This window comes from Tenrec ecaudatus, chromosome 10 (genome assembly GCF_050624435.1).
Source record: "Tenrec ecaudatus isolate mTenEca1 chromosome 10, mTenEca1.hap1, whole genome shotgun sequence".
Classification (NCBI taxonomy): Eukaryota; Metazoa; Chordata; class Mammalia; order Afrosoricida; family Tenrecidae; genus Tenrec; species Tenrec ecaudatus.
Genome location: NC_134539.1, coordinates 60836760 through 60853214, shown reverse-complemented (window position 1 = coordinate 60853214; position 16455 = coordinate 60836760). Strand labels below are relative to the sequence as shown.

The 16455-nt window shown below is 36.6% G+C and overlaps 1 protein-coding gene across 4 annotated transcripts in view; it reads left to right on the top strand.

Annotated features, from left to right (window-relative positions):
- The window catches only part of RC3H2 (ring finger and CCCH-type domains 2), a 54002-nt gene that overhangs the window by 2104 nt on the left and 35443 nt on the right, over positions 1 to 16455 (top strand). For all 4 annotated transcript variants that reach the window (XM_075560452.1, XM_075560451.1, XM_075560453.1 and 1 more), the window contains exons 2-4: positions 6609 to 6906; positions 9098 to 9218; positions 12207 to 12440. In XM_075560452.1, coding sequence (XP_075416567.1) covers positions 6676 to 6906; positions 9098 to 9218; positions 12207 to 12440 — 586 coding nt within the window. In that variant the 5' untranslated portion in view covers positions 6609 to 6675. The remainder of the gene's footprint in view (positions 1 to 6608; positions 6907 to 9097; positions 9219 to 12206; positions 12441 to 16455) is intronic.

The following is a 16455-nucleotide window of genomic DNA, read 5'->3' as shown; positions in this document are numbered from 1 at the left end:
TGGTGATGAGAAAAGGAAGTGTGTGGTTAAATAAGCCAGCTGAAATTCAAAATAAGTTGATGTTTTGCATCCAGTCTCATGAATGCTATAAGTTGCATCTTTCTGATCATCAGAGTTTTCTGTTGCGACTTGAGTATCAATCATCTTAAATACAGGTGCAACTCTGCAATCCTAGCCACGTGTTACAATGCAGCCCTTGAAATGCCACTAGTATGTATGACCTGAGATGGGTTTTTTTTTTTTTCAAGTACCGAGATGGGTTCTAAGTGTTAAATAGCCACCTAATTTTAAAGACTGTCAGAAGATTTAAAATATCTGTATTTCATATTGATTACAAGTTGGAAAGATATTTTGGGTAAACTTGGTTAAGTTAAATACATTCTTAACATTAATTTTACTGGTTTCTTTTTTTTTTAATATAACTAAAATTACATGTGTGGTTCCCATTGTATTTCACAGTTGGATAAGTGTTATTCTAGAGCATCAGTGCTCTCCCCAGAAATAAATGATAGGAATATAAGTAAACATGTGAAAACTAAGACCTTTGGGATAGTGTCCTTTTAAAGTCAGAATTGTCAAAAGGCTAAGGGATTTAGGAAGTAGACGGATAAAGGTGTCCATTGGCCATTATTTGGTAGCCACAAATGAATAATTAAATGTTTTCTTGAAAATAAGTCCTGTTCAAGTTTAGTCATCCCTAAAGAAGCAAAATGTTGGTTATATTATTTAAAATAGAAAGTTATCCCATTATTGCTATATTAGAAAGCTTGAAAGTTAAATTTCATGTAAAAACTGAATTCAACACCATAGTGGATTTCAAATGAGTCATGTATCTTTCTAAACTTTTTTTCTCTCAATCTTTTGATTCAGTTTGGACTTGAGTTTTATAGCTCATAATTTCTTTTTATTTTTTAGCTTTTAACCTGTTTTGCCTCACAAACCCATTGCTATCAAATTGATTCTGACTCACAGTGACCCTGTATGACAAACTGTATCTGTGTCCTTTTCTATGCATAAAAACATTGAAACACTTCCAGCTAAACTGGAACATCTTTAATAATGCAGTAATAATAATTGCAATATTTTGATGCTTGTCACAAAATCTCTTTGTATTATGAACCATTGTATGTGCGCTTCCAATGTTTAACATAGTAGACTTTACAGAATTGACTCAACTATAGGTTGTATATAAGTCAATTAGAAACTTCAGATTGCCTGTATCGAACTTATCAATCACTTAAACTCCTTCCATAGGTGAACAAGAATACAAATTGCTTGATTTAATTAACATACCTGAGCTTTAAGTTTAGTACTGTTCACATTTTAATAAACAAACAAAATTATAGAATAATGGTCTCTTTTTTACAGTAGTGAAAAAGGTGTAAACTTCATGCAGGCATTTTAAAATCAAGTGCTCATGGTCCTGAATTTGCTGTATAATAGCATCTCACTCACTGCCATTGGGCCACTTCGACTCATAGCGACCTCTGTAGGACAGAGGAAAAAGCTGCTCCTGTGGATTGCTGAGCCTGTAATTCTTTACAGGAGCAAAAAACTGATGAGAGTTTCTCCTCATATATGAAGAGTTACCCTCAGTAACCCACAGGGGCACCCTGACTCAGTTGTAAAGGGTGACTTTGAGTCAGAATCAGCCCTGTGACAGGGAGTTTGGTTTGGGTTTTGTTTTTCTTGATGCACCTGACTGGTTCAATCTGTGGTTAGCAGCCTAACCGGTAACCCACTTCTTTCACAATATCATAGTGGACTAATAATAAATGAAAGTGCATATGTTTATTCAACTTGTTCTTAGTTAAGCAATTAGCATCATATGAAAGCTGCTTTATGATTGAACTATTGAATTGCGTGATAAGTGGATTAAGTGCCAATAAAACTTGATTTTAATGCATTAACATTCATAGCCTGAAAAGTACTTGAATAAAATTTTGTTGAAGACCTATATGTAACTAGTGTTAGTTAGGCTTTATCTTTCAATCCCTCCTTAAATTTTAGCAACTAATAACTGAAATTAGTGAACTAATTTTAAATGTTTTTATTAGGGCGATTGTGCGGTGGGTACATTTTGGACCCACTAGCTGCTCCGCAGAAGATGAGGCTTTTGCTCGCATGCAATTTGACAGCCTTGGAAACCCTGGGGACCAGTTCTACTGTCCCTATATTGTTGTCTGCATCATAGTTGACGTGATGGCAGTAGGCTTGGTCTTGGTCTAGAGCTGTGTGCTTTTTAATCCACTCTCAATTTAAAATGTCGGGAATATCTTTTAAGATGAATACGTACTTCATTACTAACTGTAATTATTTTATTAGCAATTTAGACTTTGAAGACTCAAATAAGTTACTTTAAAGTGTATTACTATAAAGCTAGAAATTTTACAAACTGATATATCTTCTTAGCTGCCATTTAGATACTTTTAAAAAAATAAATTAGAAAGACTATTGGTTTTTTTCTAGATGTAAAAATATTTTCTAGTAGAAGTTTCCAAAATGTCTTTTTAAAAGAAATAACTGTCCAGTTTTGTCAACACTAGTTAAATGTTTTAGTGGACTCTATAAAGCTTCTTCCATGATCTAGATAAAAATCTGTTTTTATAGGGTTGCTATGAGTCAGAATCAATTCAATGGCAGAGAATTTTTTTATCCTAATTAAGGGGTCTAGAATTTATGTTTGAAAGGTATTCAATCTCTAGTAGAAATTAAACTTCTAGGTTTTAATTATGTTAAAGCTACTGATATTTTTATATCCCAAATCATGGGTTTTTATAACATGAAGCTATCAAGTATATTCTGGAATAGTTTGAAACTGTATATGGAAAAAGCCCACCAAACCTACTGCTTCTAAGTCCGTTCTAATTCATAGCAGCTCTGGGACAGAGTAGAACTGACCCAGAAGATTCCTAAGGCTAGACGTCTTTTATCAAAGTAGACTGCCAAGTGTTTTTCCTATGGAATGCCCTTCTGTCTTCGAGTGCCTGGATGAGTTCGAACTGCCAAACTTTTGATTCGCATCTGAGCACTTCACCCAGCATGCCACTACGACTGATCCAAAATTATATAGACCAAATCCACTACTGTTGAGTTGATTCAGATGGTGAAAATATGACTGATTAGAACTTGAGTGGTTTAAACCTCACTTCCAGTTTAGTTTAATGTAAATTAATTTAAGATATTAGAAAACTCAATAAGAAAAGCATATTTACTACCCAGTCACCCGTGAAATACTCTGGCCCACTGAATTAGCTCTTCCAAACGGGTGCAATTAGAAAAAAATAACATGGAGTGTCTTGATTTGATTGTTGGAGTTACTAACTAAATAGGGCTTTCGTAGTAGATCTTAAGATAAAATCCACTTTTCCTCAAAGGCCTTTTCCTTGTACTATTCTGCAACTTAGAAAAGTGAACAGTTAACACACTAGTTTGTTGTATTCACCTGCTTAGTGTTTATAAAGACTTTAGAAGCAAACAAACTGGTTTTCAGATTGATAGGATTCATAGGTGTGGCAATGTGAGTGTGGAAGGTGTAAACTAAATTATAACTTGTAATGTTTGGCTACTTTAAATATAAAGATATTGGATATTTTGCATAAGGGTTAATTGCTTAAAAATACAGGATACTTTTTCCTGAAAAATTACTTTTTAACAAATTATTTTCTAGACTTGTTATAAAACTATAAAAACTAACAGAATTTTTCATTTGAATGCCGAGTTAATGGGGAATGCTTTTGATTACATACTTTTCTCTGAATCTGAGCGTATATGGTGTTAAACAGCACATTTCAGTATGCCTGGTGGTCCCAGGAGCGAAGCGTTGGATTGCTAATTGCTAGGCTAACAGGTCAAACTCACTAGCTGCTCCGTGGAGGAAAAATGAGGCAGTCTGCTTCCTTAAAGATTTGCAGCCTAGGAAACTTGGAAGCACTCCTGCTGTCTTACAATGTGGCTGTGTCTGAATGAACTGCTCTGAGTTTTTAATATACTAGGGGTTTACTTACGTCTGTGAACAAAGAATTGACCATTTAATATTTCGTTTTCTTGTTCACCGGGAAGCTTTTTGTCGGGCTTATGTACGTTTTGAGTCATAAGAGATGAAAACTGTATTTGTTAAATATAGAGTATTCTAGTAAATGATCAAAAAAATTTTGTATTAGATAACAGGACATAGCCGCCGCTGGTCTTTCCGTGAAGGCCTGCTGCTTACGCTGTTGCTGTGCATATTTCATTGGGGTTTGCAGACTGAAACAGAGTAGGCAAAAAAGCTTGGCAACCTACATCGGAAAAATCAGCCAATAAAAACCCCGTGGATCACAATGATTTGATCCTATGTGCATGGGGTCTCTGAATCAGGGGCTATCTAGATGGTAGCTAATAGCAACAGTCTTGATAGTAAACTTTGTGTTTTTTATTTTATTTAAAAATTTTTTTCTTTTTTTTATGTATTTTACTAAAACGTGTAGAACATTTTATTCTTCGAAATTAAGAGGAGAAATTCACTCAGGCATTCTCCCCATGCATTTTTTGGTTTGCTTTCTTTTAATCATGTACATATATAATTTTTAAACTATAGTTAGCATATATAGAAATTTAGATTTTACTTTTTTTACAAACTTATCATTATGAATCTTTTATTGTATAACTTTTTCATAGGACCTTCTTCTTAGTAAGGTATAGGTCCCCACTCTCATCTGAAAGTAGCATGTTCCATTGAACTATTTATAAGCGGGAATGGTGTTAAAGAAAAATTAGCATTAATTTATATTGGGCTTTATTTTTCAGTTTTCTGACTTAAAAATTAGCCTATATCATACCAAATAATACCTGAAACCTAAAATAACCTCAACATAAAATGTTCAAAGTGATGGTGTGTGATGCAGAGATGCTGAGTGGGCTCCTGGGAACAGAGCTTTGGCGACCCCGCTCTTGGCTTCTCCTGAGCCAGTACAATGGTTCTTTGGTGGCTAGCTGCAAAATAAACACTAACCATGAGTTTCACTTCTCACGTTCTTTTGTAAAAGTGAAAATCCTCTTTAGGTTTCTTTACCAAAAACCGGTACTATCTTGACGCATGGGATTCAGAACAGATAAAACCCTCAGAAATAGTAATGGGAGTAGGGAGGGTAGAGAATTGCTGGGGACGGCAGGGAGAAAGGGGAACCCATCACAAGGTTGGCTATATAGCCCACCCCCCAAGGCGGCGAATAGCAGAAATGTGGGTAAAGGGAGACAATGGACAATGTAAGGCACAAAATAACAATAATATATAATGGAACAAAGATTCACAAGGAAAAAAAAAAAGATTCACAAGGGGTGGGGCAGCCGATTACCCCCAAGGGCTCAAGTAGAAAGAAAATGTTTTGGAAATGTTGATGGCAACATATGTACAAGTGTGCTTAATATAATTGAATGATGGATTGTCATAATATTTGTAAGAACCTCCCAATAAAATGATTAATAAAATATAAATACCGTATATACTCGAGTATAAGCCAGCCTGAATATCAGCCAAGGCACCTAATTTTACCACAAAAACTGCATTAAAAATGTGCTGAAAGGGAGGGAGGGAAAAAAATGAGGAGCTGATAGCACCAAGGGCTCAAGTAGAAAGCAAATGTTTTGAGAATGATGAAGGAAACAAATGTACAAAAGTGCTTGACACAATGGATATATGTGTGAATTGTGATAATAGTTGTACAAGCCCCAAATAAAATGATTTAATTATTATTTTTTTAATGTGCTGAAAAACTCAGCTGATACATGGGTGTACACAGTAATTTAAAAAAACAGGTACTAATAGAAGTCTTAAAGCAAAGTGGTGTAGAACAAACTTGAAAATTTTATTAATCCAGTGGATTTCCTTGATTTTATTCTGGCACTGTAGCCTGTGATCACCATCATTCTTTGCTTTCTTCTTTTTTCACTCTTTAGCATTTCAAAACATGTAACTCTATCATTAGCATCTTCCCTTACACATTGACTGGATTCTCCATTAACCTCCTGCCAAAGTCTGACTTGAGATTTTCTCCTTCATGAAGCTGTCATATTGAATGTCTTATTGAACTTCGTGAAGTTGTTATGAATGTCAACTCATTCATGAGGTTGAACATATTCCCAAGGAACTTGGTCATGAAGGTGGCAGAGCTATTTTTTCACACATGACTGACTGACTGTAGTTCAGATCTGCTAGGTTCCAGAGTTGACCAACTCGTAGGCTATGTTTTAATGTGTTTTGAATAGTAATCCAAGGGAAACTGGTGGTAGAAAAATCAAAAACAAGACAAAATCCAGCAGTTCAAGTTTGTCACTGAAAAAGGAATATAGGAAGGTATTCTGTTTATGTAATATGGTCTTTGAGAAAAATACTTGAAAGCTTTGATAACTACTATATGGTCAACCAAGACATATGCATGTATGTATGTATATAGGCTTTAATTGGAGAGAGCACTCTGGTGATACTGTTTAGAAAAAATTTCACAAAATTCACTTAATAGATTTAAGAAATACATTCAAAGCAGCATATAGATTATTCAAATGTGTTTTAGATTCTGAAATAGTTAACATTGAAATGTTAATGATATGTGGTTAATTTTTACTTCCAGCTTACAAAACACTACACAGCAAAATAATGATCTGCTAGACTGCTAACTGGAGCATCCAGCTTCCACAATGCCTGTGCAGGCAGCTCAATGGACAGAATTTCTGTCCTGTCCAATCTGCTATAATGAGTTTGATGAGAATGTGCACAAACCCATCAGTTTAGGTTGCTCGCACACGGTTTGCAAGACCTGCCTGAATAAACTTCACCGAAAAGCTTGTCCTTTTGACCAGACTGCCATCAACACAGACATTGATGTACTTCCTGTCAATTTTGCACTTCTCCAGTTAGTTGGAGCCCAGGTAAGTTTCCAAGGTTTTAATGTATAATTATGACTGAACTTTGTTCTTTGAGAAATACAAAGTATATTTAGTGAAAAATAGATATCAATTCATTTCATTTTCATAACTAATACATGACCAATGCAAGATTTTCTTTAGACAGTTCTGTAAATACCTATGCCAAACCATAAATCCCATTACAGTTCTGTGTTTTTCTGTGAGAGCATTTCAATCTTCTGGCCGAAATGTGTGTTTAGAATTGGTTTTGAAATATAAGGAACATTTTTACACATAAAATATCTATAGTTTATAATGCAAAGAAACATGTCAATGTTTTATCCTATTTCAATCAGCCGAAAACTTCAGTGGAGGATGTTTTGTTCTTGACTTTTAGAATTATATTTTAAATGAGAATATAAAATTAGCTTAGCATTTATATAAAATAAAACATACGCGATAGTACTGGTGCTGCAGTGTGAGTAATACATGTTTATAATCAGTTTGCTAAATCAGGGAGAGCCTAAAATTTATAGCTTACATTTATCTAGAACCTAGTTTGTGCATCTGTTACTACTAATCCTTACCATAGCTCTTCAGGTAGTTATTATCCCCATTTTACAGGTGAGGACGAAGATGAAATTCTATACATCATGTACTACATATTAAAGTAAGAAAGTAAGGACTTTTCTGATTAATCGCTTATTAAAAAATTAAGAGAGTGAAAATGCTTCGTGCTTATATTATCCTGGTATTTAAAATTTTCCTTTTAAAACAAAATTTCACTTCAAGCCATATTATATTGAATTTAGATACTCAAATCAAGGTACATCTATAATTGATAGTGGGCCACAGTTTCATTAACAACACTTTGTTCTTAGTGTTGCATATAATGTATCTCTTGCAAATGGTTGTGTTTTAGAGCTGATAAAAGTTAAAGACTTGATAACAATATTAGCTATCATTTACTTAAGTGTCTGCGGAGGTTAGGTAAGGGGCCCTTGTGGCTCAATAGCGCATTTTGCACCCACAAACTACTTTGTGGGAGGTAGCTGTGTCAGCCTGCTTTAGAAATTGTTACAGTCTTGCAAACTATGTAACATGTCAACCATGGCGTATAGGGTCATTATGAGTATGACTTGACTTGATGTTTGTTTTATAGGTTGGGTATTGTATCATACCCTTTATATCTATTGTCATAATTGGTTTTTAAAATATTCTACAGACCTCTACAGTGTGGCTTCTGTCTCCTCTTCAGCCACATGATCTCTCGCCTACAACTGTCCTCATCACTCCTTCGGCTTAAGTCCCAGTGCCTCCCAGCCAGTTGGCAATTATGCTGGCATGTTCCCTTCCTCAAGGCATCGCTAGTGCGCCTCTCTCTCACAGAATGCTCAGCCCCACCCCTTTCAAGTCTTTATTCAAATGTCATCATTCTTAAGAAGGCCGATCACGGCCACTCCAGTTAAAATTGCAACCCTTTCCAGTATTCCCAATTATTGTGTTTGTTTGTTATTGACTGCCTCCTCTCAGCTCTACTAGAAATTAAGTTCTACAAAGATCTGGAATTTTTCCCTTTTGCTCACCAATACAGATATCACTTAAAACTATTCCAGGAACATGTGACGTATTCAATAAATACTGCTTAAACTAAATCGAACTTTCATATTAGCTCTAGTTTGGAGCACTGTTGTGACAGCGATTTAGTTTCTAATCTAAGTTCTGACTTTTGGCTCAGAGCATTGGGGACGGACCATAACCACTAAATATAGTAAGTCAATAGTGTAGTAAAAAGGTGTTAAAATGCTATGAGGGGGAAAGAATCTCTGTCCTTTCCCCCCCTCACTTTTTATTTTGAAGTACGTTAGACTTGCAAAGGTATACAGACAACCTGTGTAACTTTCTTCCTAATTTTAATATTTTTCATCATAGCTGAGATAGCAGACCAAGACCTTAGCACTGAGGCAGTACTATTAACTACGTACTTTCCCCGTCCCCTTAATTAATTCACCCAGGCCTGGGTAGTAAGTATAATTGTAATATTTTTCTTGGTTCTTAGAATATAGATAAGGTATTTAATTTTACTTAAATGACTGTTGTATTATTGCCATATTTTAGTTATATGTTCCTCAATATTACAATCAAGGTTATGAAGAATAATGACATGGGCTGGAGAATGTATTATGTAATTTTTCTTTGTTCTTTTTTCTTTCAGGTCCCAGATCACCAGTCAATAAAGTTGAGTAGTAATCTAGGTGAGAACAAACACTATGAGGTTGCAAAGAAGTGTGTTGAAGATTTGGCTCTCTACTTAAAACCACTGAGTGGAGGGAAAGGTAGGTTAATAAACACCGTGTTTATTGGTGAGTGATACAGAATATGAGTTTGTAAACTGGAAGACTTGGTGTTGAAAAAAAATTTTTAAAAAGACTTGGGGGGAGGGAAAGGAAGGGGGAAAGAAAGGGAAACCAAGCTGATTCCAGGAACCCAAGTGGAAGGTGAATTTTGAGAATGACGAGTGCAATGAATGTATAAGGGTGCTTTGCTCAATTGATGTATGTATGGATTGTGATCAGAGTTGAATGAGCCCCCAATAAAAAGATTTATTTTAAAAAAAGACTTGGTCTTGATGCTCTACTCAATAATGAAAGTTTTAGAAAATGAGTCTACTTGGGAGAACTTGGAAAAACTCTTTGAGAGCATTATATTGTACTTGTGTTTTAAAATAATCAATGCTATTAATTAAAGAATTCATCCTCTACTTCATACTTCATAATATTTACATTCATTTATTAAGCTAGCAGTGCTATAGCAGAATATAGATTTGATAAGTCCTGTTAAGATAACTACTTGTCTACTTTATTAATTCAGTCGTCCCATCGAATTCTATTGAGCACTCGGTGGTAAGGTCACTATCTGTCTTTTTATTCACTGACTAGCACGTACTTTTTGAGTGAAGGAAGGAATCAAGTATTTATTTCTTACCTACTCTGTTCTTGTATTGTTGGATATTTCTGACATAATGTTTATCTTGAGAAACTAATTTTGACCACCACTTTCATTCGTTCATTCATATCTTGAGAACATGAATGCCAGGCAACATTCTGTTGCATGGGCTATACCAGTAAGACAAGCAGACAAAAATGCTAGTTGATCACACTTAAACCTTTTAACTCTGGGAGAAGTAGTAAATGATATAATAAAAAAAAAGCAAACCATATCGTGTATTATAAATAACAGTTGTTAGGGAGAAAAAAACCAATATGGTTAGAAGGATCAGAAATGTCAGGGGAATAGAGAAGGGCGCAGTGCAGTTTTTAATTGGGTGTTGAAATCATTGAAATGGATATTTTTGAGCATTGACTTAAAAGAGATGAGATAGTTAGCTTTACAGGTTCTTGGGAAAGAATGCTTCAACTAGCAGGGTTGGCCAATTTAAAATCCTCTAGGTATGTCCAATATCTTCAAAGAGGAGGTAAGTTTGCATGGAGCCTTATAATTGAGGGGGGAATATTATAAGATAAAATGAGAAGAAATAGAGGTTAGATGATGTATGGTATAGGCCACTTAAAGATTTTAGCTTTTACTGGAAGTGAAACTGGGCGTTGCTTCAGGGTTTTGAACAAAGGAGTGACATGTCACTGGCTGCTCAGGTGAATGAATTCAGGGTAGAAGCAAGGGGATAAGTTAAGAAGCTTTTGAGACAAGGAGTGAGTGAGAAGTAGTCAGTCTGGATGTATTCCGAAGCCCAACAGGATTTCTTAAAACGACTGGAGATGGGATATGGCAGAGCAGAGTCAAGAATGAGTGACTCTGAGCCATTGAAAAGAGAGATTGTCAACAACTGAGACAGGGAATACTGCAGGTAGATCAAGTTTAGGTAGAAAACCTTCTAAAGTTCAATTTTGGACATGTTAAGTTTTAAGTTTCTAATCTTCGATGCTACCACACGGTCAGCGGGATCTCGGAATTTTGTGTTAGGGGATGCGGATGAGGAGCTCTCACTTTGGAAGTCATTGGCATGTAGATGGTTTTTAAAGGAATGAAAATAAAACAAAAACACTGCCATCCAGCCGAGCAGAGTCAAGTCCCAACTCATGGCACGGGCAGAGTACAACTGCTTCCTAGGGTTTCTGAGTTTTTGAATCTGGGAACAGGAAGCTTATCTTTTTCCCTGAGTATTTTGTTGGTTCGAACTGCTGACCTTTGGGTTAAGGGTTCAATTTGTAACCAGCTCTGTCACCAGGGCTTCTTGGGAAGTAGAATAAAGTAAATGCAGATCAAGGAAATAAGGTCCCGAGGCCCTTTAACGTGAAGAGATCATGGAGAAAAGATGAGAATCCCAAAGCCTAGATGAAAAGAAAGGGGCAAATGGAGAACATCCGAGTTCTGGAAACCAGTTAAATAATTTAAAGGAGCTTGCTATTATTGGAAGGTCAAGTAATGTAAGGATTGAAAAGTGATTACTAATATTAATAAAATAGAGGGTAACTGTTGTTTGGACAAGTGAAGTGGCAAAACACTTGATTGGAATAGATTTTAAAGATTGTGAACCAACTCCTGAGCAATTTCTACGAAAGGGAGGGAAGAAATGAGGCGGAGCTGGTTGAGGAAGAGGGGTGAGTAAGATCCTTTATTAAACTCTAAAGAAGGCTGCTTGCTCTTACAGTGGTGCACTTGATCAAGCAGAGGCAGAAATTGGTGATAGGGGGGAAAAGTGATGTGTGGGAAAATGGGTAAAGCAGAATTCCTTGAATTGCTGAAAGTATATAGGCTCTGAGAGCATACCATTAAAAGATGTTCTAAATGTCTTGTGTACAATGATTACTTGTAAGTTAAAAATTCTATTCATTATACTGTAAATTTATTTTCATTTAATAAAGATGGAGGACGAACCCAATTTCAAGTATTGTCTTGGGGACATTTAATAAAATGTGAAGTAATTAGAATTGTTTCTTATTATCTTAGAATGTAATAAACCAGATGCTCATGCTGGATAAAGAAAGTACCTGAAAAGGAGTTCATTTAAAAAACCCCAAACTAGTCTCACTGGCATCAAGTCAATCCCAAGTTACAGTGATGTTCTAAGACAAAGGAAAACTGCCCCTGTCAGTTTCCAAGGCTGTAGCTCCTTACAGGAGTAGAAAGCCTCATTGTGTTCCAAGGCGTGGCTGATGGGTTTGAACCACTGACTTTGTGATTAGCAGCCCAACATGTAACTCAAAATGCTACCTGCGCTCCTGAAGAACTCATTAGATGTGGCTTAATAGTCAAAGAAAGCTGTCATTTAAGCTGCCTTAAAAAACGTTTTCTTTTTTCTTAAGGTGTAGCTAGTTTGAACCAGAGTGCACTGAGCCGACCAATGCAAAGGAAGCTGGTGACCCTTGTCAACTGCCAGCTAGTGGAAGAAGAAGGTCGTGTAAGAGCCATGCGAGCAGCCCGTTCACTTGGAGAAAGAACTGTAACAGAACTGATATTACAGCACCAGAACCCCCAGCAACTGTCTGCCAACCTGTGGGCTGCTGTTAGGGCTCGAGGGTGTCAGTTTCTAGGGCCAGGTAAGAAGTCAGAGTACAGTTATTGCCTGCCTTCCATGTTGGCCTTCAGGACTTAAGGGTGTACGGCATGTCAATTGCTAGAGCTAGGAAGGATCCTTGGACTCCTGTTTCTACACACATACCGACATAATTAGAGATTACGTAAAACTGGCATGAGAGGCCAGTGGGCCTCTCATGTTCTTGTTCCCATCCCAAGTCCCAGTGGTCAGACATGACCTATTCTAACACCAACCGCCCCTCCTACAGCACTCTAGTTTTAATGCTGGGTTCAATAATTCATTGCAGTGGCCACAGAGAACTCACAGACACAATTCACAATTATGGGTATTTATTCGGGAAGTTAGCAACACCTCCTCAGCCAGCAACCAATTGTCCCTCTCTCCTCATCAGCCTCTCAGCTCCGTTGTCCCCTTGCCCTGTGCCTCCAGAGGCCAGGAAGCCTACCCACAGTTTGTTCTCACAGTTTCATAGTCTAGTTGGTGCCCCTCTGTTTTGCCTCATGGTTTCCTTGCCATAGTTTCAGCCTCCGTCACTTCAGACCCAGATCTCAAATGTGCTCCTCTGCCAATGGTCCTGGACCTTCTCTCTGCTCTGCTTTCTCTCAAAGGAATGGCTATGAGGTGTGACTTTTTTCTTTCAGCAGATTTTAACACCAAGAAAACAAAGGGTATGAGTTGGTTGGTTCATACCTTCTAGTCAATTAGAGACTTAATGCCACTTTAGTCTTGCCCAGTAGCATAGCATACCTCCAAAATCTCTCACTGACAGCCAGTAGACGCTGACCCCTGTAGGACAGAGTAGAACTCCTCCTCCTGCAAGTTTCCGAGACTAGAACTTCTTAGTCCTTATAAAGTCCTGTCTTTCTCCCAAGGCAGCTGGTGATTTTGAACTTCTGACCTCACGGATTGCAGCCCAATGTGTAACCACTAAGCCCCTGTCTCCAAAATGAGATTCTAGCCAGAATGATAATACAATGCATAAGGAATTTTGGCTAGAAGACATAGTAATTGCTTACATCTCATAAATAGACTAGTAGTGTTAATCATAATCTGTATTACAGAGTCAATGTTTTAGAATACCTTTCTCATTCAAGATTGAGAATTTCACTTTAGAAGACTGCTCCAATTTTACAAATTATAGAATGGGATTAGAGGCTCAAGATTACCCTGGTAGTAAGCAATGGAAAACTTAATTTTTTTTATTGTGGAGAGTGGAGGACCGTAGATTAGGGGGTGAAAGGCCAAAAGCTTTAGATAGTTTTTAAAACATGAGAAAGAAATGTTAAAGAAAATTAAAACTATCAAGAGATAATTCTTTATGATTAGTACTATCTACATTTTATTTTTAAAATCTTTAATTGTTCCATGGTTATAAAGGATTCTCTTGTGTTACCTTCTAAAAAGAATTGATTCCAAACATCAAAAGTAAAGTAAAAAGATGTAAGCTGGGCAAAATATTTATTAATTATATCACCAAGGGGTCATTTGAGAGGGCAAAACTCAACAACCCAATTAAAATTCTACACAAGATGTGGACAGAATTCATAGTAAAAATTAATATATATAGCCTCAATTCTATAAAAATTTACTCATCTCATATCTGAGATTCCATTTCTCACCTATTACATTGGTAAGTATTCAAAGCTTTGTAATACACTCTTGGCATTGTTGTGTTTAAATTGGTTAACGTGTCATTTCACCCTTAATGGAAATGTGAAGCTGATATGAACTTAAAGAGAACTAGGACCTTATATAGCAAAATCACCTGTGCAATTTATCTTTGGCTCAACAATCCCACTTCTAAGCATTGATCCCAAACACATAGCAAAAAGGAACAAAATAAAGTTATACAAATTATTTGTAATATCAAATAATTGCTTCTCGGCCTTTTGGTAAGATCAAGTGTAACAGCAAATATTTGGAAGTAATCTGAATGTCTGTTGATACTCAAGACGCAACTGCTGTCCAGTCAGTTCCCTCTCAGAGCAACCGTGTAGAAAGAGTAGAAATATGGTGGTGTGTTTCCAAGGCTGCAGATTTTTACAGCTGCAGAAAGCCTTGTCTTAAGGAGAGGCACAAGCGGGGTCAAACTGCTGACCCTGCGGTTAGTGGCCCAACTCCTAACTCATTACACCATTAGGGTTTTTGTGTCAGTTGATAGGTTTACTAAATTGTTGTGTGTCCTTCCAGTGCAATTGTGGTATGTGGACAGTATAAGTATCGCACAAGGATGTGATCTCAAGGGATATCTGTTACACAATTAAAACAAGGTACAGGTAGTATGCTTAGTATGCTACTTCTTGTGTCAAAAGGAGAACAAGCTACAATCATGTCTGCTTTTTAACATTTTCGTAAGGGACAAGAGGAAAAATTAAAAGTTAATAATGTAGAATCAAGAGCCAGGGCGCAGGGAATGACATTAGAACTCTGAATATACCTGTTTTGACTTTGGAAACAGGTGAGTGTTTTACACAGTCATTTAATTTTTTTCCTAACGAATAAAACAGCAATCCCTACCATAAAATTAAAAAATATAAAAGACAAGTTGGTAACAGCTCAGTACAGAAAGGAATTATTTTAGGTGATTTTTCAACACACGATTTTGATTTTATATTCCTGTACTAAGTCTAATCTACCTAGTCATATTATTAATAGTTCTATTGGTATTATTATTTGGAAACTATTATACAGATAGATAGTAATATAAAGGTAGCGATTATGTCCATTCCATCAAGATCATCAGCATTAAAAAAAAAGTACATAATCAAAGAATTTATGTAATCCCTCTACAATTTTAAATTTGAATTGGCAATGGCTTGATTGATTTTTCTCTTGCTAAAAACTACATATTTCCTAGACGTATCCAATGAAAAGTGTACAAGCAATGAATAACCAGAACACTAAGCCTATCCCGTAATAAATACTCTGCCCACTAACAGAAGCATCATTCTTTATGCAAATGCCTTGTTCCATTACTAGGGTAGGACATTCTAGGATGGGCATGGAAAGTGTAGAAAACAAAAATGCTAACAGAGAATACTGGTGTTCACAGACTTAGAAGGAAATTGGAAGGGGGTCCCACTCACCATATGAAACCATTTAAACAACAAAATGCATAATGACTAATGGCTGGTTTGTGAATTTGTAATGATTTTGTAGAGAAAATATCATTGGTTAGTTGGAAAGGTTACTAAAGCAACAACGTATAATTCTGGAAATTTAAAAGAAAACAATTCAAGCATTTTCCCCCTACCTTCCCTCTACACACTGTTTCAGGGTGGTTCTTCTATAACAACAACAACAAAATAACAGGCTCACTGCCATGCTGACTCATAATCACCCCACCGTGGGTTTCCGAGCCTGTAACTGTTATGGGAGTAGAAAGCCCAGCCTTTCACCTGTGGAACTGTTGGTGGTTTTGAACTGCCGACTGTGCAAATCACAGCCCAACATGTAACCACTACATCATCAGATCAAGTCTCCTGATTCTTCTATCTTGAGGGACAATCCCTTGTTTGGCAGAAATTCAGCTAATCTAGAAAAAGTGATAATATTTTTGTAACTCCAAATTAATCACTAGGTCTCGGATAAAATTGACTAGCAACTGTTGATACTGTTAATGGAGAGGTTGATAGAGAATTTATAATGAATAAAGTCTGAAGATACTGAAAAATCTTTGCATTACTAAAAGTGAGATGACTAGCTTTTATGTATCTCCTAAAGTGAAGCAGGGAATAAGAAATATGACAGGGCTTCAAAATTCATGAAAAAAAAAGTCCATTACCGAGCCATCTCCCAACAGCTGCCCTCAGACCCCTGGTGAAGTCTAAAAATGTCAATAAAGAGGACCCAGAAGGTCAGCCGGCACCAATCCGACCACCACTATGTCAAGATGAAGCGCAACTGGCGCAGGCCCAGAGGCATTGACAACAGGGTGCGGAGAAGATTCCAGGGCCAGATCTTGATGGCCAACATCGGATACGAGAGCAACAAGAATACCAAGCACATGCTGTCCA